General features: G+C 39.2%; 2 protein-coding genes across 2 annotated transcripts in view; both read right to left on the bottom strand.

Annotated features, from left to right (window-relative positions):
- Positions 1-26,059, bottom strand: part of Tars3 (threonyl-tRNA synthetase 3) — a 165,003-nt gene that overhangs the window by 96,311 nt on the left and 42,633 nt on the right. The gene's annotated exons all lie outside the window — the stretch shown is intronic.
- The window catches only part of LOC116894747 (ATP-binding cassette sub-family A member 3-like), a 38,562-nt gene continuing 22,518 nt past the window's right edge, over positions 10,016-26,059 (bottom strand). Inside the window, exons 6-13 of the mRNA XM_032896422.1 lie at positions 17,897-18,084; positions 16,872-16,997; positions 16,446-16,640; positions 13,136-13,323; positions 12,368-12,538; positions 11,806-11,996; positions 10,643-10,716; positions 10,016-10,162 (exon numbers count right to left, since the gene is read on the bottom strand). Of these exons, the coding sequence (XP_032752313.1) occupies positions 10,016-10,162; positions 10,643-10,716; positions 11,806-11,996; positions 12,368-12,538; positions 13,136-13,323; positions 16,446-16,640; positions 16,872-16,997; positions 17,897-18,084 (1,280 nt within the window). The remainder of the gene's footprint in view (positions 10,163-10,642; positions 10,717-11,805; positions 11,997-12,367; positions 12,539-13,135; positions 13,324-16,445; positions 16,641-16,871; positions 16,998-17,896; positions 18,085-26,059) is intronic.

Below are 26,059 nucleotides of genomic sequence, written 5' to 3' on the forward strand. Positions count from 1 at the left end.
ATATGTAGCAGAGGATGGCCTTGTTGGACACCAGTGGAAGGAGAAGCCCTTGGTCCTGCCAAGGTTGGACCACCCAGTGTAGGGGAATGTTGGGAAGGAGCGGGAAGGTGGTGTATATGGGGAGGGGAACATCCTTATAGAAGAAGGGGAGGGGGATGTGATAGGGGGCTTATGTCTGGGAAACCAGGAAAGGGAAAACATTTGAAATGTAACTTAAAAAATTTCCAATAAAAAAGAAAGGTAAATAAAAATATCCAATAAAAAAAGATACATGTCTTCACTTTCTATTTGTGGATATCTTCAGCTAACTGTAAAAAGCATAGTCTCTGAAGTTAGCCCTGATGTGAACCCAAACTCCCATTGTTGTAAGAGATCTAGTAAAAAAAAATTGCCTTTCTGATCTTTAATTTCCTGACCTTCAGGAGTCTGTGTAAAGAGAAGGACAACCTAAAAATGCAGGCAAATCACAGTATCTGAGCTGCACACTGGGTTGCCAGGTCTAGTGGAAAGGCATCTCCTCCAAGAGAAAAATCAGAAGTGAGTAATATTTAAGGCAGACCTCAAATGAATGAGGGAAATCTACAGAATTAAAGCTGAAAAGTCCTCAAAAGAGAACTATTCAATTAATAGGCACATCTGGTCAGATTATTCATGTATTCCTCCTGAGCTGCATGAGAGTCTCTGTTCAAGGTACTTTTATTTTCTCTTTTTGATATAGGGCCACAGGTACTCCAGATAACTTTGAACTTCATGAGTGTGTAAGGATGGCATTGATCCTCCTTCTATCAACCACCTGAGTGCTGGAATTGCAAGCATGTGATACCATATCTAGCTTGAGGTTATGTCAAGTTTTTTTGTCTGCAACCACCCAAATCATTTTTCACTATATTATTTATATCATAGAGTATCTAATATTTAAACAAGCAATTCCTTTAAAAATATAAGTTGGTAATCAGAGAAAGGACTGGAAGAGCTTGAAGGGGCTCGAGACCCCATATGAACAACAATGCCAACCAACCAGAGCTTCCAGGGACTAAGCCACTACCCAAAGACTATACATGGACTGACCCTAAGCTCCAACTGCATAGGGAGCAAGGAAATAGCCTAGTAAGGACACCGGTGTAAGGGGGGTCCTGCCAAGACTGTACCCCCAGTGAATTGGATTCTGGGGGGGGAGGGTGGTAATGGGGGGAGGATGGGAGGAACACTCATATGGAAGGGGGGGGAGGGGTTAGGGGATGTTGGCCTGGAAACCAGGGAAAGGAATAACAATAAAAAAATGTAAATAAGAAATACTCAAGTTAATAAAGAAAAAAATATGAGTTGGTAATACATGAAAATATGTTCAAACTCAGTAACATTTAAAGAAATATCGATGAAATCAAAAAGGAATTGTGGAAACAAAATCCCTGTCTTTTCTGGAAAAGTATATTTGTTACAATGCATCAAAAGCCTTGTTAATAGCTGTACCCTGTGAATTAGAAATTTTATTTATAAAACTCATCCTAACTATAGAAAAATTTTAAGTGAATCATAGTATTATTTATAAAGGTCACGATCTGGGGTGAGGGAGCATAGGTCAGTGGTATAACATGTGCTTAGCATGAGTGAGGCCCCAAATTCAATATACTAGCAAAATAAATAAACAAATGAACAAATAAACTAGACTTTAGCTAAAAGTCAAAGAAGAAATAAATAAGTAAATAAATAGTAAAAACCTAAATGTTCAAGAACAGAACAACCAAATAAACTTGGCACTATAATAATTATGTTACCATTTATAGTATTTACAATATGCCTGACACCATGCCAACATCACAGCAACCTAGAAAATAATGATGTAAGAAAACACCGAATAGAATTTTCCCAATTACTCCACAAAAGGTAAATAGAAAACACAGCTGAATATGAGACATAAGATCCCAAAGGTAAAGAGAGCAGCCATAAAGCAGAGTTGACACAGTTCTAAGACTTTTAGAGAAGTTATGGAATTCTGACTATGCATCAATAGTATGACGCATCAACACATATGCATGTCTTAATTCCCCAAACTCTACAAAGTAAAACATATAGTCTATTGTGTGATACTCCTCTAGGGTAGCATCCATCAGTAGAACATGGATTATTATCAATATGCATTTCATGGACTGACATTTTAATTCTTTAAGCCTTTGTAGACTTTTCTTAACTGAAACTATCTCTTTTGATGTTATCGTAAGTTCCAGATTGGAATGCTCTGAAGGTTCCCTATTTTGATGCAAAGAATCTCCAATCTCTTCTCTATTGTCTCCGATCTAGAATCTAATTTCTCAGTCTCTTCTTTTTCCAAGTCTGTCTGAATTTAATCTCTCTTATAAAGGATATATAAAATTTCAATCATTAATAATTATTATGTTGAAAAGTATTGCAAAATTATATGTAATCTATGTGCCCTGTGACATTGTGTCTTTATCTATTTTTAAGACAGAAAACATTGCTTCTTATAATCTCTAAATCTCTCCTTAAGGACTTTATGAATTTTAAACTATTTATATCTGTTTATGATGTTTTATGTTTTTCAACTTAATACCTTACCAGCTGAGAAGTTTGAAAGTTTTCAGACCCATTACAGCTTTGGAAAAGGTTCCTTTTGCCCTTTTGTGGAACTGGAGGTTCCTCAGACCAGGCTCCTCTATGGCACTGAACTCCACTCCCTCAGTTCCATTCAGCAAGGTGCCTTTGCTGGTTTGGGCTGGAGTGCCTGCTTACCCTGTGATGATAGACAAAGTTTTCTCCTACTCTTCACATAATCTGGTACGGCCTACACACACATGCTCACATTACACACACACACACACACACACACACACACACACACACACACACACACACACCAGAATTGTTTTTAAAAAACAAATCCTATTAGATTTATATTATCTGGAATCTCTAGGTAATTCCTGCAGGATGCAATTCTTCAAGATGAAATGCTAAATGGATAAATAATTAGGACTTGAAGAAATAATATCAAATAGTATATACATATCCTTGTCACATCAGGATATGCTGTAAGATATACAGATGATTGCTAGATATTCTACTTTATTACATATCTACTAGAATGAAAATGCTAATTTCTACACACGCACAAGGCATTTAATGTTTGTGATACCCTCTTCTATCAAGCATTTTAACATTAACATGTTTAAAATGTTTAGTCTCTCACATGTGGACATCCAGTTTTCCCAGGACCATTTGTTATAGGCACTCTTTTTTCCCTTCCAGCTTATGTTTCTGGCATCTTTATCAGACAATAAATAGCTAAGGTTACATGACCTCATGTTTGGGTTCCATTTATTTACATTGGTTTTCATGTCTGGTTTTATGGCAGTACCATATTGTTCTTCTCACTGTTGGTCTGTAATATATGTTGAAATACAGAATGTTAATCTCTCCAGAACTGTTCATTGGTTCAGGATTGTTTGCCTGCCTGGAGTCTTTCATCCTTCCATACGAATTTTAGGATAAAATTTTCTATTTCTGTATTGTGTGGGATTTTAGTTGGGATTGCACTAAATAGCTTTATGTAAAATAGTCAATTTCACTATTATTAAAGCTGCCAATCTGTGAGCATCAGACATCTATTATTATAGATGTCCTTCACCTCCTCAATTAGGTTTAATTACTTCATTCTTCAACAAAATCATAGAAGAAAACTTCCCTAAACTAAAGAAAGAGATGCCCATAAACATACAAGAAGCCTACAGAATTCCAAATGGATTGGACCAGAAAAGAAACTCCTCCCGTCACATAATAGTCAAAGCACCAAATGCACAAAACAAAGAAAGAATATTAAAAGAAGTAAGAGAAAAAGGTCAAGTAACATATAAAGGCAGACCTATCAGAATTACACCAGACTTCTCACCAGAGACTACGAAAGCCAGAAGATCCTGGACAGATGTCATACAGACCCTAAGAGAGCACAAATGCCAGCCCAGGTTACTGTATCCTGCAAAACTCTCAATTAACATAGATGGAGAAACCAAGATATTCCATGACAAAACCAAATTTACACAATATCTTTCTACAAATCCAGTGCTACAAAGGATAATAAATGGTAAAGCCCAACATAAGGAGGCAAGCTACACCCTAGAAAAAGCAAGAAACTAATCATCTTGTAACAAAACAAAGAGAAGAAAACCACACAAACATAATCTCACATCCAAATACGAATATAGCAGGAAGCAATAATCACTATTCCTTAATATCTCTCAACATCAATGGTCTCAACTCCCCAAGAAAAAGACATAGATTAACAAACAGCATATGCAATCATGACCCTGCATTCTGCTGCCTTTTCAGGAAACACACCTCAGAGACAAAGACAGACACTACCTCAGAGTGAAAGGCTGGAAATCAACTTTCCAAGCAAATGGTCTGAAGAAGCAAGCTGAAGTAGCCGTTCTAATATTGAATAAAATCGATTTTCAACCAAAAGTCATCAAAAGAGATAAGGAAGGACACTTCATATTCATCAAAGGAAAAATCCACCAAGATGAACTCTCAATCCTAAATAGCTATGCTCTAAATACAAGGGCACCTACATAAATAAATGAAACCTTACTAAAGCTCAAAGCACACATTGCACTTCACACAATAATTGTAGGAGATTTCAACACCCCGTTCTTATCAACGGACAAATCATGGAAACAGAAATTAAACAGAGATGTATACAGACTAAGAGAAGTCATGAACCAAATGGACATAACAGATATTTATAGAACATTCTATCCTAAAACAAAAGGATATACCTTCTTCTCACCACCCCATGGTACTTTCTCCAAAATTGACCATATAATTGGTCATAAAACAGGACTCAATAGATAGAGAAAGATAGAAATAATCCCATGCGTCCCATCAGACCACCATGGGCTAAAGCTGGTTTTCAATAACAATAAGGGAAGAACGCCCACATATACATGGAAGTTGAACAATGCTCTACGCAATGATAACCTGGTCAAGGAAGAAATAAAGAAAGAAATTAAAGACTTCTTAGAATTTAATGAAAATGAAGGCACAACATACCCAACCTTATGGGACACAATGAAAGCTGTGCTAAGAGGAAAACTCATAGCTCTGAGTGCCTGCAGAAAGAAACAGGAGAGAGCATATGTCAGCAGCTTGACAGCACACCTAAAAGTTCTAGAACAAAAAGAAGCAAATACACCCAGGAGGAGTAGAAGGCAGGAAATAATCAAACTCAGAGCTGAAATCAACCAAGTAGAAACAAAAAGGACCATAGAAAGAATCACCAGAACCAAAAGTTGGTTCTTTGAGAAAATCAACAAGATAGATAAACCCTTAGCCAGACTAACGAGAGGACACAGAGAGTGTGTCCAAATTAACAAAATCAGAAATGAAAAGGGAGACATAACTACAGAATCAGAGGAAATTCAAAACATCATCAGATCCTACTACAAAGCCTATATTCAACAAAACTTGAAAATCTGGGGGAAATGGACAATATCCTAGACAGATACCAGGTAATAAAATTAAATCAGGAACAGATAAACCATTTAAACAACCCCATAACTCCTAAAGAAATAGAAGCAGTCATTAAAGTTCTCCCAACCAAAAAGAGCCCAGGTCCAGATGGGTTCACTGCAGGATTCTATCAGACCTTCATAGAAGACCTCATACCAATACTATCCAAACTATACCACAAAATAGAAACAGATGGAGTGCTACCGAATTCCTTCTATGAAGCCACAATTACTTTTATACCTAAAACAACCAAAGACTGAACAAGGAAAGAGAACTTCAGACCAATTTCCCTTATGAATATTGATGCAAAAATACTCAATAAAATTCTGGCAAACCGAATCCAAGAGCACATCAAAACAATCATCCATCATGATCAAGTAGGCTCCATCTCAGGCATGCAGGGATGGTTTAATATATGTAAAACCATCAACGTAATCTACTATATAAACAAACAGAAAGATAAAAACCACATGATCATTTCATTAGATGCTGAGAAAGCATTTGACAAAATTCAACACCCCTTCATGATAAAAGTCCTGGAAAGAATAGGAATTCAAGGCCCATACCTAAAACTAATAAAAGTCATATACAGCAAACCCATAGCTAACATTAAACTACATGGAGAGAAACTGGAAGCAATTCCAATAAAATCCGGGACTAGACAAGGCTGCCCACTCTCTCCCTACTTATTCAATATAGTTCTCAAAGTCCTAACCAGAGCAATCTGACAACAAAAGGAGATCAAAGGGATACAGATTGGAAAGGAAGAAGTCAAAATATCTCTATTTGCAGACGATATGACTGTATACTTAAGTGATCCCAAAAGTTCCACCAGAGAACTACTAAACCTGATAAACACCTTCAGCAAAGAGGCTGGGTATAAAATTAACTCAAATAAAGCAAGAGCTTTCCTCTACATAAAAGAGAAACAAGCTGAGAAAGAAATTAGGCAAACGGCACTCTTCAAAATAGTCCCAAATAATATAAAATACCTCGGTGTGACTTTAACCAAGCAAATGAAAGATCTGAATGGTAAGAACTTCAAGCCTCTGAAGAAAGAAATTGAAGAAGATGTCAGAAGATGGAAAGATCTCCCATGCTCATGGATTGGCAGGATTAATATAGTAAAACTGGCCATTTTACCAAAAGCGATCTACAGATTCAATGCAATCCCCATCAAAATTCCAACCAAATTCTTTGTAGAATTTTACAGAACAATTTGCAAATTCACCTGGAATAACAAAAACCCAGGACAGCTAAAACTATCCTCAACAATAAACGGACTTCTGGGGGAATCAGTATCCCTGAACTCAAGCAGGATTACAGAGAAATAGTCATAAAAACTGCATGGTATTGGTACAGAGGCAGACAGATAGACTTGTGGAATAGAGTTGAAGACTCAGGAATGTACTCACATACCTATGGTCACTTGATTTTTGACAAAGGAGCCAAAACCATCCAATGGAAAAAAGATAGCATTTTCAGCAAATGGTGCTGGTTCAACTGGAGGTCAGCATGTAGAAGAATGCAGATCGATCAGATCAATGCTTATCACCCTGTACAAAGCTTAAGTCCAAGTGGATCAAGGACTTCCACATCAAACCAGATACACTCAAACTAATAGAAGAAAAACTAGGGCAGCATCTTGAACACATGGGCACTGGAAAAAATTTCCTGAACAAAACACCAATGGCTTATGCTCTAAGATCAAGAATCGACAAATGGTTGTTTTGATTTGCATTTCCCTTATGACTAAAGATGTTGAACATTTCTTTAGGTGTTTCTCAGCCATTCGGCATTCCTCAGCTGTGAATTCTTTGTTTAGCTCTGAACCCCATTTTTTAATAGGGTTATTTGTCTCCCTGTGGTCTAACTTCTTGAGTTCTTTCTATATTTTGGATATAAGGCCTCTATCTGTTGTAGGAATCAGAGAAAGAACTGGAAGAGCTTGAAGGGGCTCGAGACCCCATATGTACAACAATGCCAAGCAACCAGAGCTTCCAGGGACTAAGCCACTACCTAAAGACTATACATGGACTGACCCTGGACTCTGACCTCATAGGTAGCAATGAATATCCTAGTAAGAGCACCAGTGGAAGGGGAAGTCCTTGGTCCTGCTAAGACTGAACCCCCAGTGAACGTGATTGTTGGGGGAGGAAGCAATGGGGGAGGTGGGAGGGAACACCCATAAGAAGGGAGGGGAGGACTAGGGGATGTTTGCCCGAAACCGGAAAGGGAATAACATTGAAATGTAAATAAATACTCAAGTTAATAAAAAAAAAACCAACCAACCAAACAAACAAACAAAATCCAAACAAACAAAATAAGAAAAAAAGAAAAGAGATTGGGAAAATATCTTTACCAATCTTACAACTGATAGAGGGCATATATCCAAAACATACAAAGAACTCAAGAAGTTAGACTGCAGGGAGACAAATAACCCTATTAAAAATGGGGTTCAGACAGTGGAAGGGGAAGTCCTTGGTCCTGCCAAGACTGAACCCCGAGTGAACGTAATTGTTGGGGGGAGGGCGGTAATGGGGAGAGGATGGGGAGGGGAACCCCTCCACCCATATAGAGGGGGAAGGGGAGGGTTAGGGGACGTTTGCCCGGAAACCAAGGAAAGGAATAACATTCAAATGTAAATAAGAAATACTCAAGTTAATAAAAAAATGGGGTTCAGAGCTAAACAAAGAATTCACAGCTGAGGAATGCCGAATGGCTGAGAAACACCTAAAGAAATGTTCAACATCTTTAGTCATAAGGAAATGCAAATCAAAACAACCTGAGATTTCACCTCACACCAGTGAGAAAGGCTAAGATCAAAAACTCAAGTGACAGCAAATGCTGGCGAGGATGTGGAGAAAGAGGAACACTCCTCCATTGTTGGTGGGATTGCAGACTGGTACAACCATTCTGGAAATCAGACTGGAGGTTCTTCAGAAAATTGGACATTGAACGACCTGTGGACCCAGCTATACCTCTCTTGGGCATATACCCACAAGATGCCCCAACATACAACAAAGACACATGCTCCACTATGGTCATAGCAGCCTTATTTATAATAGCCAGAAGCTGGAAAGAACCCAGATGCCCTTCAACAGAGGAATGGATACAGAAAATGTGGTATATCTACACAATGGAATATTACTGAGCTATCAAAAACAATGACTTTATGAAATTCATAGGCAAGTGGATGGAACCGGAAAATATCATCGTGAGTGAGGTAACCCAATCACAGAAAAACACACATGGTATGCATTCATTGATAAGTGGATATTAGCCCAAATGCTTCAATTACCCTAGATGCACAGAACACAAGAAACTGAAGAAGGATGACCAAAATGCGAATGCTTCACTCCTTCTTTAAAAGGGGAACAAGAATACCCTTGGGAGGGATTAGGGGTCAAAGTTTAAAACAGAGGCCGAAGGACACCCATTCAGAGCCTGCCACACATGTGGCCCATACATATACAGCCACCCAACTAGATAAGATGGATGAAGCGAAGAAGTGCATGCTGACAGGAACCGGATGTAGATCTCTCCTGAGAGACACAGCCAGAATAAGGCAAATATATAGGCAAATGCCAGCAGCAATCCACTGAACTGAGAACGGGACCCCCCCATTGAAGAATTCAGGGAAAAGTCTGAAAGAGCTTGAAGGGGGCTTGAAACCCCATATGAACAACAATGCTAAACAACCAGAGCTTCCAGGGACTAAGGCATTACCCAACGACTATACATGGACTGACCCTGGACTCTAACTGCATTGGTAGCAATGAATATCCTAGTAAGAGCACCAGTAGAAGGGGAAACCCTTGGTCCTGCCAAGGCTGAACCCCCAGTGAATGTGATTGTTGGGGGGGAGGGCGGTAATGGGGGGAGGATGGGGAGGGGAACACCCATATAGAAGGGGATCTGAAGGGGTTAGGGGGATGTTGACCTGGAAACTGGCAAAGGGAATAACAATCGAAATGTAAATAAGAAATACCCAAGTTAATTAAGATGGAGGAAAAAATTGAAAATTGAATAAATTAAAATAAAAACAATACAATAGTACTAAACAAAAACAATAACTTACTTTCTACTGGCTAATATACTTTTTCTAAATGACCATACTTCATTCTCTGAACTCTTAAAGGTAGAAAGTGTCAATTCTGGTAAACACAGGAAACCTGAAGTTGAGAGAAAATAAGTAAAGACCTGAGATAAAGAAGCTGGTCAGTGTCAGAGCTAAGAGTTTGGCTCAGTTCATGACTAAGATTTGAAGAGAGTTTTGGAGCTGTGTATGGGAGGCAGAAAGAGAATAAAGCACTAATTTTCAATTTAAAGCACAGCAAAATGAATCTTCATAGTTTAGGTAACTGATTATTCACTGTAGCTTTCAAAGACTGCAAACTCCTCCATCAGAGTTTTTATCTGTAGATGTATATCACAAGACTTTTATGTATTTGGTGCAGGCAGCAGTCTGAGAAAGAGGGTCACTGATTGGATTTCAAGCTTCCTGTAGCTTTATTTCCTGATAAGTTTTCATTTTATCAGTATTAGCAAAGGTCAGAAAGATTTGTTCCAGGGTTACTTGTTTGACAGAATAGTCTTCTAATTTGAACAGCACTTTAGCTTCATCCAAAATCTCAAATACCTTAAAAACAGACAAATGAACAAAAAAGGCAAAGTTATCACATAGTATCTCTAGGTGACCCTTCCCCTCTTGACCTTCCCTAACCAGGACAATAAAATAAAAGGCACAAAGCACAAGAGAAAAGGATTGAAAAGTAGGTGGGAAACAGCTATCTTGCCTGCCACATCATTCTGCTTACACATACATTTTAGACAGAAATTCTACATGTAGCCCAGGCTGGACCCAAACTGGAGAGTCTTCTGTCTCAGTCTCCAGAGTCCAGGGACTGTAGGTCTGCCCATCCATGCCTACCTAACCATCACCATTCTCTTGTTGAACATGGCATAATAGAATTTAGGGGTCAGAAGACTCAATTAAATTCAGGAGGTCTTGGGAAAGTAACAAAACTTCCAATTCTCTTCTAATTAGATTCTCATTCCATATGCTTAAATCCCAATGTTTTCTACTAACACATTAGATTGGCATGAATTTCACAACCACCTTTCCCCAGCAGATTTCCGTGCTTGGAATATAGTAGCCAATAGTCCCATGAAATTCCTGGAATTTGATGTTACCTAAGAAGAGAAAGATTTTTGACAAGTGAGCCAAAACTTTTTGACGAGGAGAGGATCATAGTGTTTCTTTGTAGTAGTAGTAGTAGTAGTAGTAGTAGTAGTAGTAGTAGTAATATGATAATAATAATAATACAGTTTTATAGTGTTGGCTAGCTTGGAACACACTAGCCAAGATTGACCTGAAACTTGTTATGTAGCCCAGGCTGATCTTGAATTTATGGCAATCCAACTGCTAGTAATCGGAAACAATCTAGATGTCCCTCAACCAAAGAGTGGATAAAGAAAATGTGGTACATTTATACAATGAAGCATTATTCAACTGTTAAAAATAATTATTATGAAATTTGTAGGCAAATGGATGGAATTAGAAAACATCATCTTAAATGAGGTAACCCAAACTCAGAAAGATAAAAACATGGTCTGTATTCACTTATATATAGACTTGGCCATTAAATAAATAATAATTCAATTATAATTTGTAGACCCAGAAAGGTTAGGTACAGAGGAAGGGACTAGGACATGGATCTCCCTGGGAGAAGGAAATAGAATAAATTTTGTGGGTGGACTGGGTGCTGAGAGGGGGCAGAAATGGCAGGGTCAGGTGGAGAGAGGGAGGGAAGAGAGTTGTGGGAGGGGATAATGGGAGAGGGAGAGGCATTTGAAGGCTGGTACGGAAACCAATAGAAATTTCCTAAAATACATGAAGGTGGTTCTAATGAAGTCTCTAAATAGTGAGGGGGAATGAGCCCTAATTGGCCATTTCTTGTCACCAAACAAAGCTTCTATAACCAAGTGTGGGTTATATATATAGCATATTGAATTCTTGGTCAAAGGGAATTCACACAGAACTTTCCCAAGCAACTCAGGCTGTTGCTAAGACAATAGGTTGCTCTTCAAAAACTGACAGCAAGGCCCCCCAGTGTTGAAGACAAATCTTACGCAACTCATAGAAATTCATAGGAAATATTAAAATGAGCTTAGTATAAGGGTTCAATAAATATGAGCAATTCAATGAGAAGTATAATTGAAAACATATAGCAGAGTAATAAACATGACTTAATAGTGATGAATCAACCACACCTAAGTTACCTGGAAAAGTTGATTTAATGAAATCTTTGAACTCTTTTACTTTTTCTTCATCCTTAGCAATATTGATCTTTACTGTTAGAGTGTATACATGACCAAACCTCTTTCTGATGTGCTGGGGGGTGCCTAGGCATGTAAATTTCCCTTTAACCATGATGGCCAGCCTAGAACAGAGGGCCTCACATTCTTCCATTCTGGGAGGAAAAAGAAGATGTCTTAGGAGACTCAGGGAATACATTCAAACAGATAGGGTTGGAAGTCTTAGACCTGGAAGCCTTGGCATTACAGATGGTCACCACTAAGATCATACTTGGGAAGAGGACATTTGGAAATTTAAAGCAGTATATACCCAAATTAAATCTCATTGAATTACCTAACTAGTATTGTCTCTCAGTTGATTGTATCAGTCAACTGAACTCTCACATGTAGCAGGTTCACAAAAAGTTGGTTCTCTGTAGCTCCTATGTTTAGGAAAGTTTACTGACTTATAGTCCTGGCTGAAATTAATTTCACCCAATACCCGTTGCAGCTTCTAGTTTCCAGCCGAGCATCTAATGGCTCTTACCTGTGGGAAGTTATGATGATAGCTTTACCAGTCTTACAAACCCATGTAACCGTGTCCCAGAGCAGATGCTGAGCTACTGGGTCCATGCCAGTAGACGGTTCGTCCAGGAAGACAATTGAAGACTTTCCCATTAGGGCGATGGCAGTGCTTAGCCTACGTTTGCTTCCGGCACTCCATAATGTGAAGAAAGAGTAGTATATGTCATTAACTCATAGAATTATTTATACATTCAGGATGCTGGAGAAGACTCAAAATTGATGATTTGTGTGTGTGTGTGTGTGTGTGTGTGTGTGTGTGTGTGTGTGTGTGTGTGATCTCCATGGAGTTACAGAGATTCTTTTTTTCTTTTTTTATTTATTTATTTATTTATTTATTAAAAACTTTATTATAACATTTAAAGTGTTATTCCCTTTCCCGGTTCAGACAAACATCCCCCTCCCCGTTCCTTATAGGTGAGATCCCCCATTGCTGCCCTCTCCCAACAGTCTAGTTCACTGGGGGTTCAGTGAGACTTGGGCTTCCCCTTCCAGGGTGCTCTACTAGGATATTCATTGCTACCTATGAGATTCTTTTCTAATGCAAAAAATTATTCAAACATATAAAGGTTAACTCCACCCACGTTCCAAGTGAGATATGATGCTGTTTGCCTACTGAGAGGTAGAGTTATTTTAGTCACTGCTCCCATGGCAGAGGTTTGGGCTTTGGGCATTCATTCTAACAGTAGAAGTACAGGAGAGTTCATTTAATAGCAATGACACACTGTCTCACCTGTATGTGTAGATAATTTGGTCAGCAATGGGTTCCAGGTGCACTGAATGCAGAAAGGCTTCCACATACTCATTGATGTCTTGCTCTGGGACGCCCCACAACCTAGCATACATGATCAACGATTCCCGGCCTGTCATGTGGTTCAGCACAGATTCAGACTGAGGACAGTAACCAATTCTTGACCTAATCTGAATCCAAAAGGATAACTATGAGTAGTAGATCCATTTATAAATCTCACAGGTACAGGATGTGAAGCTGCTTAACTCATAGCGCTAAGAAAGTTTGATACCCCTACAATTCCTACTAGGAATGGTTTATTCTACTTTTAGCATTTTTATAGATGGAGCTCAGTGAATTAAAAGAAGGCATCAATATCACTAGCTGGAATTTCAACATATATGTATTGCATATTATTATGATGTGCCCCCAAATAGGCCTTTGTCTGTTACATGAAGTTGCCTATTCAAACACCTGTTTGAGTGTTTAAGAGAGAGCTAGCTATGTTAATATTTCAATTAAAGTATTTTGTTTACAGCAATAGTCAGTGAATTTCTGCCAGATCAGTTCTTTCACAGTCAGGTATTATAAGCTACCTGTAAATATACATATATAAACTATATAGAAGTATATATTTTTATGTATTTAGCCAAGTTAGTGTTGAAAGAATTAAGGCAACATATCACTTCATGAGTAATGTAGAATAAAATTTATATTGCGAATTTAGCCTTCTCAAATGCCTGTTAAAATACTTAAAATTCTTCGAAAGAATATAGCAGAATTAAAACTCTCCCATGCATTATTAATAATGTCCAGGTCATAATCTAAAATTATTTGGCCAAAGTTGTATGCAAATTAACCACACTTCAGTGCACACAGTAGAAATTGGGGTTCAACCACAATATTCGAATAATCAGAGGCAAATTTTAAAGAAATTCTTACCCCTATCCTTAAATGAGGATAATGAAAAGAGCTTGTATTTTAGATAAGTAAGAAAACACCACAGAAAATAAAACCACAATAAAGAAACAAATGGAAATTCCTGAGCTAAAACTTATGTTTGGGGGTCTGGGGAGGTGGGATAATTGGTAACATGCTTTTCATCCAAAGCCTGATGACTGATGTCAGATCCTTAACACTCATAAAGAAAGCTAGACCTGGCAGTAGTGAGGGAGAGGTAGATCCTTAACACTCATAAAGAAAGCTAGACCTGGCAGTAGTGAGGGAGAGGGCTTGCTGGCCATGAAGCCTAATCAACTGGTGAACTTCAGCTTCAGCAAGAGACTCTGTCTCAAAAATTAAGGTGGAAAAATGACTGAGGAAGACACTCAATGTTGACCTTTGGCCTTTTCAAACACAAATGTGTGCATGTGTACCCACATGACTATTCATACGTATGAACATGTACATACAAATAAAATAATGATGTCAGGAGTAAAAAATTGATCAAGTAAAATTAACATGAAGTCGAATGTATTTTGAAGATTAAAGAATAAACTAGTCAGCATGTATATGTGTACAATCATTCAAATGGAAAATATATAGGAAAATGAAGAGAAACACAGGACCTCTGGGGTGCCAGATCAAAGGGATGAGCATAAGAAACAAACTCATGAGGGGAGCAGGAAGAACATGCAAATGTGTACTTTTTTGAGTATCTCTGTGGCAGGAGCCATGTTGTCTCTCCTGGGAAAGGAGCATGAATGTTCTGTAAATGACTTCCTTGAGGCAAGGACCCTTGGAGTCTTTCTCCTACTTGGCAAGGGCCAGTGAGAATGATAACCAGAATGATTGCATCAGTCCTTTGAAGATGGAGCGATGATTCCTGCTTATTTCAAAGGTCAAGTAAAGACATGAATGATCGAGACCTTTAAAGAAGATCCCTTATTGGATGGTCCCAAAGTCAATAGGAATGTACGATGAAAAAAGAAGGGACTTGGCAATGCCAACTACTTCTTCTGAGGACCTAAGCACACCAAGACATTGAAGAGAGGGAAAGTTGAAAACTCAGAGAGACAGGGCCAAAAGGTCAACAGTAAAGTGTTCACTCTCAGGATAAGTTAGTTCATTCTTAGGATAAGTTAGTAAGTAAAACTAGCTATGAACTTAAAAAGTCTAAGTTAGATAGAGTCATCTTTGCCTTAGGTAAGGGTTTATACAATTAAGGACCAGTCTGAGTTCGTGGAGAAGTGTTATCAGTTTCTGCTCTTTATAGGAAAGTTGCATAGGGTAGGACCATAAGGTAAAACTAAGAGATTATGACATAAAAGACAACTTAAAATACATTGTGAGCATACTTAAATAGAAGGTGATAAAACAAAATGTTATATTTCTGTTAAAAGTTTGGATTCAAATTGTCTTTTACTTTGAAACTGCATGTTTGCTGCCAGCCTGTGCACCAACTAGATGTGTCTGGCTAAATAGAACGATTTTGGCTTGCAATACAATACTTATTATTATGGCTTACATTATTCAGGTGTGCTTAGTTATGACATAATCATTTGGATTGTAATTTTATACTGCTTAGATTTGGGAAAAGGTTAATCACTGACCACAAGGAAATAAGGGGAACTTAAAATAAATTTTCATAAGTACTAGTTGAGATCCTTGGATAAACAATTACAGGAAAAATCTGAACTGTATGCGTTTGAATGTCTTGAAATTCTGTATAAATAAAGACAGCTGGAGCTATTCCAGACCACTTGCTTGAATGACAGCAAGTGGTCAGAGTCCTCCTTTTTGCTTACTCCACATCTCTGTTCTGTGTTACTGAACTCACCAGATAAGGACTCTGGCATCTCTGAACTGAAGAATTCTAAGAAACTAATAAGGAAAATGCTAACAATTAAGAAATTTATAAAGTGCAGGTGTGGCTGCTGTGTTACGTGTGTGTCAGTAAGGGGCAGAGAGGAGAGAGGCTATGTCTACGTTCTCTCTCTCTCTCTCTCTCCCTCCCTCCCTCCCTCCCTCCCTCCCCCAAACTTACATAAAAATAGAGCTGAATCCTTTCAATCCTTTCTGTTTCTTCTCATAAGCACTTTTTCTAATTAGGTGTATTTCAAATTCTGTGTCAGAGCAGGTTATATGTAATAGCTGTTCTCTTTGAGTCCAGTTGGATCTCTTTACAGACATTTTGTTTCATGGAGAGGGATAGTGTTCTTCTATTAAACTCAGCACAGCCTTGGAGTCTGTCAGCTCTGAGAAATGAGGACTTATGTTTCAGGATCCTTAGCTTCCCTCCCCTGTTCTGCAACAAATTGCCTGGCTAACTTCTCTACCAAGACATGGGGTCGTTGGCTGATAAGAGAGATACCTTTCTTGGATTTTTAGTGACACTATTGCCATCAATAAACGCAGTTCCAGAGGTGATAGTCTCTTCTCCGGTCAGCATTTTGAATGTAGTAGTTTTTCCAGCTCCGTTTAGTCCAAGCAGTCCAAAGCACTCTGACTTCCTGACTACAAGGGATATATTTTTCACAGCCTTGACAACAGGACACTTAAAATAAATCTGAGAAAGTTAAAAAAAAAAAAAGGAAAACTCACAATGTACTGAGACACTGGTCATGGGTCAATCACAGTCATTACCTTAGGTTCCTAAAGTTAACAAACTGACAATCCCATGAGAGCATTCTCCCTTCCAGCCCTTTGCAGAACTGCAGTGAACCAGTACAGCCTTAGAAAAATTCTAGGCAGGGAAGATGCTTAAACCCCAAGGCAGCTAGCCAGTAAGGGACATTACCTTTGTAACTTCATTAAGGACCAATGGGGTGTTCTGTAACCTGAGCAGCAGTGTAAAGACTTTTCTTTTTTCTTTTCTTATGTCTTCATCCTCATCTTCTTTGGTACTTTGCTTAGAGTGTACACCCTAATATTTTCAAGACAAGGAGTAGTAACACATGTGAACAATCTCCAGAGAACTGGTTTAAGCCAACAGCTTTAAGAAAGCTAACCTGTGGGTATAATCTGAAGGATAGGAGAAAATACTTGAGCAGCTTCTAAGACATTTTTTTTGTCTCCTGAATCCTTACATGCAAAAATATCTCTGGCTGCCTCTACTTTAGAAGAGTATGACAATTGAGGAAAGTCAGACAGAATTCTATAAAACAATTGTTATAAAAATGTTGTAAGAGCCAGGGGCGGTGAATGACTACTAGGAAACAGTGATTTTTCAGTCCAGTAGGGTATGTGCACGGACAAACACAGTGGCTGAGACAGCATATGCGGGGCCGCACAAGCTCAAGCTAGATAAAATGTCGTCTATGCTGGGAGCCATCAGTTTCTTTAAGGGTAGGAACCCTTTTAGGGTATGAACTCCAGGTAAGGCTACACATCCAGGAATATTTGGGCAGCATAAATTGGACCCAGTGGGTTTAGAAAATAAAAAGAGGACATGAAGTTGGGTGGGTACCGAGTAGGGGCTGGGTCTGGGAGGACAGAGAAAAGGGAGGGAACATGATCAAAAGGCAGTGTATGAAATTCTCAGAGAATAAAACCAAGTTTCTATAGCTAGAGTGAGCAGTATGTTCTTACTAGCATAAAGACAATTATTTCACTTGTAGTTAACCCAGGACAGACTTCCTAAAGGATTCAAAACTTGTACTGAACTCTAAAATACTTATACCTCAAATGAGTCACAGATCTATTTTAGTGTAATCAAATAATATTTTTTAAAAGCAATAGAAGTGAGAAATTGTAAATTCACATTTTTCTGACCAAATGGGTTGCTTTCTTTAAATTATATTTCAAGTCCAGTTAGTTACTTACATGCCTGCCTTTTCTGATCTTATTGTAGAAATAAAAGAGAACGTTTCGAAAGACAAAGTTCTTCAGGCTACTGGAAACAGACTCCAGGGATAAGAGCAAGAGGAGAAAAACCAAGCCCATGGTAGCCAGTGTGATCAGAAATTTTCCAATCCCATGCTCTCCAAAGCCATACACGTTGTTCTGAATGACTGTGGACACAAGAGACACAGTCTCCTTACTTAAAACCTGGTGCAGCCCAGGTTAGGAATTCCTAGGGAGTCCCACCTGCTCAGAGGAGGGAGGATGGGGGGAAGAATTATGGGAGGGCTGACAGTGAGGGGACTGTGAGCAGGGTGTAAAATGAATAAGTACAATAATAATAATGATAATATCATGAATTAAAAATAATTAAATAATATTTGAATTAAAAACAAATTGGCACAGCATCTAACTAAGAAGGGGACAAATAGTAAGACATACAGGAAAAAAAAGTGACCTCTGGTCTTTTTTTGGAATCATTTTCTTTTTCTTTTTCTCCCTCCATCTTTATTAAATTCGGTATTTTTTATTTACATTTCAATTGTTATTCCCTTCCCCGGTTTCCAGGCAAACATTCCCCTAATCCCTCCCCCTTCCCTTCTATACAGGTGTTCCACTCCTCATCCTCCCCCCATTACCACCCTCCCCCCAACAATCATGTTCACTGGGGGCTCAGTCTTGGCAGGACCAAGGGCTTTCCCTTCCACTGGTACTCTTACTAGGCTATTCATTGCTACCTATGCAGTTGGAGCCCAGGGTCAGTCCATGTATAGTCTTTGGGTAGTGGCTTAGTCCCTGGAAGCTCTGGTTGGTTGGCATTGTTGTTCATATGGGGTCTTGAGCCCCTTCAAGTTCTTCCAGTCCTTTTTCTGATTCCTTCAACGGGGGTCCCGTTCTCAGTTCAGTGGATTGCTGCTGGCATTCGCCAATGTATTTGCTGTATTCTGGGTGTGTCTCAGAAGATCTACATCTGGTTCCTGTCAATCTGCACTTCTTTGCTTCATCCATCTTATCTAGTTGGGTGGCTGTATATGTATGGGCCACATGTGGGGCAGGCTCTGAATGGGTGTTCCTTCTGCCTCTGTTCTAAACTTTGCTTCCCTATTCCCTGCCAAGGGTATTCTTGTTCCCCTTTTAAAGAAGGAGTGAAGCATTCGCATTTTGGTCATCCTTCTTGAGTTTCATGTGTTTTATGCATCAAGCATTTCGGCTAATAGCCACTTATCAATGAGTGCATACCATGTGTGTTTTTCTGTGATTGGGTTACCTCACTCAGGATATTTTCCAGTGCCCTCCATTTGCCTATGAATTTCATAAAGTCATTGTTTTTGATAGCTCAGTAATATTCCATTGTGTAGATGTACCACATTTTCTGTATCCATTCCTCTGTTGAAGGGCATCTGGGTTCTTTCCAGCTTCTGGCTATTATAAATAAGGCTGCTATGAACATAGTGGAGCACGTGTCTTTTTTATATGTTGGGGCATCTTTTGGGTATATGTCCAAGAGAGGTATAGCTGGGTCCTCACGTCGTCCAATGTCCAATTTTCTGAGGACCCTCCAGACTGATTTCCAGAATGGTTGTACCAGTCTGCAATCCCACCAACAATGGAGGAGTGTTCCTCTTTCTCCACATCCTCACCAGCATTTGCTGTCATTTGAGTTTTTGATCTTAGCTATTCTCACTGGTGTGAGGTGAAATCTCAGGGTTGTTTTGATTTGCATTTCCCTTATGACTAAAGATGTTGAACATTTCTTTAGGTGTTTCTCAGCCATTCAGCATTCCTCAGCTGTGAATTCTTTGTTTAGCTCTGAACCCCATTTTTTAATAGGGTTATTTGTCTCCCTGCGGTCTAACTTCTTGAGTTCTTTGTATATTTTGGATATAAGGCCTCTATCTGTTGTAGGATTGGTAAAGATCTTTTCCCAAACTGTTGTTTGTCGTTTTGTCCTGACCACAGTGTCCTTTGCCTTACAGAAGCTTTGCAGTTTTATGAAATCCCATTTGTCGATTCTTGATCTTAGAGCATAAGCCATTGGTGTTTTGTTCAGGAAATTTTCTCCAGTGCCCATGTGTTCGAGATGCTTCTCCACTTTTTCTTCTATTAGTTTGAGTGTATCTGGTTTGATGTGGAGGTCCTTGATCCACTTGGAAAGAGCTGGTTCTTTTAAAAAAAAGAAAACACAAATGGAGGCAATCCTGGAAATGGAAAACCTAGAAAGAGGTCAGGAATTACAGACATAAACATCACCAACAGAATACAAGAGATAGAAAAGAGAATCTCTCAGGTGAAGAAGAGACCTTAGCAGATACTGACACAACTGTCAAAGAAAATTTAAAACATAAAAACTCCTAACTCAAAACATCCAGGAAACCCAGGACACAACGAAAAGACCAAATCTAAGAATACTACTCCTGGGCATAACCCAGAAGATGCTCCAACATATAACAAAAACACATGCTCCATTACATTCATAGCAGCCTTATTTATAATAGCCAGAAGCTGGAAAAAACACAGATGTCCCTCAACAGAGAAATGGATACCGAAAATGTGGTACATTTACGTAATGGACTTCTACTCAGCTATTAAAAACAATGACTTTAGGAAATTCATAGGCAAATGGATGGAACTAGAAAATATCCTGAGTGAGGTAAAATCACTAAAAAACCCACACAGGGCATGCACTTACTGATAAGTGGATATTATTCCCAAAGCTTGGATTACCCAAGAGACAACCCACAGACCACATGAAGCTCAAGAAGAAGGATGACCAAAGTGTGGCTGCTTCAGTCTGTCTTAGAAGGGAGAACAAAATTATTCACAGGAGGAAATATGGAGACAAAGTTTGGAGTAGAGACCAAAGGAAAGGCCATCCAGAGACTGCCACACCTGGTGACCCAGCCCATATACATACAGCCACCAAACCCAGACAATGTTGCTGATGCCAAGAAGTACATGCTGACAGGAGACTGATATAGCTGTCTCCTGAGAGCCTCTGCCTGAGTATGACAAATACAGAGGCGAATGCTGGCAGCAAACCATTGAACTGAGAATGGGGTCACCAATGGAGGAGTTAGAGAAAGGATTGAGGGAGGTGAAGGGGTTTGCAACCCCATAAGAACAACAATACTAACCAACCAGAGCTCCCAGGTACTAAACCACCATCCAGAGAGTACACATGGGCAGACCCATGGCTCCAGTTGCATATGTAGCAGAGGATGGTCTTGTTGGGCATTAGTGAGAGGAGAAGTCATTGGGCCTGCCAAGGTTTGATACCCCAGTATAGGGGAATGTCAGGGCAGGGAGGTGGGAAAGGGTGGTTGGGTGGTTGGGTGGGGAAACACCCTCCTAGAAGCAGAAGAAAGGGGGATGGGATAAGGGGTTTATGGATGAGAAACCAGGAAAGGGGATACCATTTGAAATGTAAATAAGAAAACATCCAATAAGAAAAGAATAATAGAAATAGAGATCAGACAATTCCCAGCTCCAAGGACTGAAAAACATGTTCAACAAAATCATAGAAGAAAAGTTCCTCAATCTAAAGAAAGAGATGGCCATAAACATACAAGAAGCCTATAGAACAGCAAATAGATTGGACCAGGAAAGAAAATCCTCTTGTCATATAATAATCAAAACACTAAATGCAGAGAAAAAGAAAGATTTTTAAAAGCTGCAAGGGGAAAGGTCGAGTCATGTATAAAAACAGACCTATCAGAATTACACCAGACTTCTCAATAGAAACACTAAAAGTCAGAAAAGCCAGGACAGAGGTCATGCAGACCCTAAGAGAACACAAATGACACTCCAGGCAAGTATACCCAGCAAAACTCTCAAATCAATATACATGGAGAAACCAAAATATTCCAGGACAAAACCAAACTCAAACAGAATCTATCTACCAATTGAGCCCTACAGAGGATTCTGGAAGGAAAACTCCGACACAAGGAGGGAATCTACACCAAATAAATAACCAAGATATTAATTTAATTATCTCACAACAAAGCCAAAAGGAGAGAATCACATGCACATAATGCTGCCTACAATAACAAACATAACAGGAACTAACAATCATCTGTCTTTAATATCTCTCATATCAACTGACTCAATTCCCCTATAAAAAGACGTAAGCTAACAGACTGGACATGCAAACAAGATCCAGCATTTTGCTGCACACAAGAAACACACCTCAATAATAAAGACCTCAGAGTAAAAGGCTGGAAAAAAGACTTCCAAGCAAATGGTCCCAAGAAACATGCTAGAGTTGCCATCCTAATATCCAATAAAATAGACTTCCAACCAAAAGTTATCAAGTGAGATGGGAAGGACACAAAGGAAAAACCCACCAAAAGAAAATCTCAGTTCTGAACATCTATGCCCCAAATATAAAGACACCCACATTCATAAAAGAAATGTTTCTTCTTTTTTAAAAAAATTGGTTATTTTATTTATTTACATTCAAAACAAACGTTCTCCCTCTTTCCAGTTTCCCCTACACAAACCCCGTATTCCCTCTCCCTCCCCCTGCTTCTATGAGGGTGCTCCCTCACCCACCCATCCATCCTCTCCAACCTCACTACCCTGGCATTCCCCTGCACTGGAGCATCGAGCTTTCACAGGACCAAGGGCATCTCCTTCCATTGATGCCAGATAAGACCATCGTCTGCTACATATGCAGCTGGAGCCATGGTTGCCTCCCTGTGTACTCTTTGGTTGGTGGTTTAGTCCCTGGGATCTCTGGAGGCTCTGGTTGGTTGATATTTATTATTGTTAAAGATTTTTAAAATTAAACATTTAATATTTATTCATTGCGTATGTCTCCGCGTATATTGTGTGTATGAGCATGTATGCCGTGTCACATGTAGAGGTCAGGGACTTACTTGGTGAGTTGGTTCTTTCCTCCTCAGAGTCAAATTCAAGTTGTCACACTTGATGGTAAGTATCTTTACCTGTGAGGTGCCTCAGTAACACTTCAGATCTTGATGATCTGCTTCCTTCATGAATATATAGTGGTTGTCTTTATATATATGGACTAGACTTTCCTTAAAATATGCATTTAAAAAATCAAAATACATGCAGCCTTGTGGTTATAGGTATTCAGTCTCTAAATGCTTTTGAAAATATTCAGTTGACCTTTTCCTTTGCCTTACAGAATCTTTCCAGTTTCATGAGGTTCCTTTTATCAACTTTTGATCTTAGAGCCTGAGCCATTGGAATTCTGTTTAGGAAGTTACTTCCTGTGCCAATGAATTTGAGGTTCTTCCCCACTTTCTCTTCTATTAGATTTAGTCTATCTGGTTTTATGTTGAGGTACTTGATCCACTTGGACTTGAGCTTTGTGTGAGGTAATACATGTAGATCTATTTTCATTTTTCTACATACAGACTGCCAGTTAGACCAGCACCATTTATTGAAGATGCTTTCTTTTTTCCATTGTATTGTTTTGGCTTCTTTGTCAAAGATCAAGTGTCCATAAGTGTGTGGTTTTGTTTATGGGTCTTCTATTCCATTCATCAACGTGTCTGTCTCTGTTTCAATATCATGCATTTTTTATCACTATTGCTCTGCAGCATAGCTTGAGGTCAGGGATGGTGATTCCCCAGAGGTTCTTTTATTGTTAAGAATCGTTTTTGCTATTTTGGGTGCTTTGCTTTTCCAGTGAATCTGAGAATTGCTCTTTCCATGTCTTTGAAGATTTGGTTGGGATTTTGATGGGGATTGTGTTGAATCTATAGATTGCCTTTGGTAGGATGGTCATTTTTATTATTTATGCCCATCCATGAGCATGGGAGATCTTTCCATTTCTGAGATCTTCAATTTCTTTCTTGAGATACTTAAAGTTATTGTCATACAGATCTTTCACTTGTTTGGTTAGAGTTACTCCAAGAATTTTTATATTATTTGTGGTTATTGTGAAAGGAGTTATTTCCCTAATTTCTTTCTCAGCCTGTTTATCATTTGTATAAAGGAAGGCTACTGATTCATTTGATTTAATTTTATATCCAGTCACTACTCTGAAGTTGTTTATCAGCTGTAGTTCTCCGGCAGAATTTTTGGAGTTGCTTATTTATACAATCATATCATCCTCAAATTGGGCATACACCCCCAAAATGCCCCACCATGCCACAGGGGCAGACGTTCACAGTAGTCTCATTTGTGATAGCCAGAAGCTAGAAACAACCCAGATGTTTCACAAGAGAAGAATGGATACAGAAAATGTGGTTCATTTACACAATGGAATACTACTCAGCTTTTGAGAACAAGGACATTCTGAGTTTTGCAGCCAAGTGGATGGAAGTAGAAAATATCATCCTGAGTGAGGTAACTCAGATCCAAAAGGTATGCATGCCATATATACGCTAACAATATAATCCACAGAACTCAAAAAGTTTAAGAAGCTAAAGAGCTCAAGTGAGGATGCCTCAATCCTACTTAGGAGGGAGAAGAAAGCAATTACAGGAAGGTGGAAGGAGGAAGGGACCTGAATGGGAAAGGGGACAGGGAGGGGACAAGGGGGACCTGATCAGGTATTGGATGGGCAGAGCAGGCCTGAAATTTTGAGGACCAGCAGAAAGATGGGAAACAGGAAACCTTGGGAGGTAGGAGGTGGGGGAACCCTCCAGAATGTACCAGAGCCCTGGGAGGTGATGGACTCTCAGGACTCAAAGGGAGAGACCCTAGATGAAAGGCCCTACAGCGGGGAGAGGGGACTTACATAGCCACCTCCATAGAAAGACAGGGCATCAAGTGAGGAATGGGGTTGCCATCCCACAGTCAAAAACTCTGACCCAGAATTGTTCCTGTCTGAAAGAACTGCAGGGATGCAAACGGCGAAGAGCCTGAGGAAAAGAAGTTCTAGTGACAGGCCAAAATTGGAATCCAGCTCAAGGGGAGGCCCCAAGGCCTGACACTATTATTGAGGCTATGGTGTGCTCACCAAAAAGGGCCTATCATGACTGCCTTCCAAAAGACCCAACAAGTAGCTGAAAGGGTCAGATGCAGATATGTGCACCCAACCAATGGGCAGAAGCTGCTGATCCCCATGGTTGAATTAGGGAAAATCTAGATGAAGCTGAGGAGGAGGGTGACCCAGTAGGAGGACCAGCAGTCTCAAGTAACCTGGATCCCCGAGATCTCAGACACTGGATCACAAATCAGGCAGCATACACCAGCTGATATGAGACCCCAACACATATACAGCAGAGGACTGCCTGGTTTGGACTTAGTCAGAGAAGATGCACTTAACCCTCAAGAGACTGGAGGCCCCAGGGAGTGGGGAGGTCTGGAAGTTGGGGAATGGGACATCCTCATGGGGACGTGGGGAGGAGGTATGGGATGGGGAACAGTCAGAGGGTGGGTTGAGGGGGATAAATTCTGGACTGTATAAAAAGATGAAATAAATAAGTAAACAAACAAACAAATAAATAAACAAGAGAAAATATTTAAAAGGCAGCCACTATATTGAGAGAGACCCAAGAGGTTTGCCAGTGGCAATCTCTGAGTTTCTCTCTTAGGCATTTATCATACTGATATAAACATACAATCACAGATTTTTGGGAACAAAGTCCATATCCACAAGCATGCCCCCTGACTTGTCCTTTCATAGTATGTTGTTTCCCCACCAGGAAACTTAGTTTGCACTTGTCTGTACCAGGAGGGTGTGGGTGTCTATTGCTGATAACATTTGGATCTTGTTTTCAAACCCAACCAGATAAACTGATTCTGTTAATTGTAACTGACGCCATTAACATTTAGCATTTTCACTGAGAAGTATTTGCTGATACACATAATTTAGTTGCTGTTTTTCCAGTTGCTTTGCATATTGTTTATTCTCTTCCTTCTCCATCTCAAAGTTTAATGGTTTACTGAATTGAGAATTTTCACTTCTTTCTTAGTTTTCACTTATTTATATATTCCTTTCATAAAATGAATTCTATCCTGGGTTCCATGATCGTGAGGGCGTTTCTTATTTACCTTTGTATAGGGCTTCTTTAAATATTTTCTACAGTGATGTTTTACTAGTGCATGGGTTGCTTTAGTTTGTGTTTACTTGAGAAAGTTTTCAATTTCTATCAATTGTAAAAGTTAACTGCTAGATATAGTAAATTCTGTGAACAGTTAACTTTCAGAGTTTCAAATACATCTTTC

Source organism: Rattus rattus, chromosome 2, assembly GCF_011064425.1.
Source record: "Rattus rattus isolate New Zealand chromosome 2, Rrattus_CSIRO_v1, whole genome shotgun sequence".
In the NCBI taxonomy this organism is placed as follows: domain Eukaryota; kingdom Metazoa; phylum Chordata; class Mammalia; order Rodentia; family Muridae; genus Rattus; species Rattus rattus.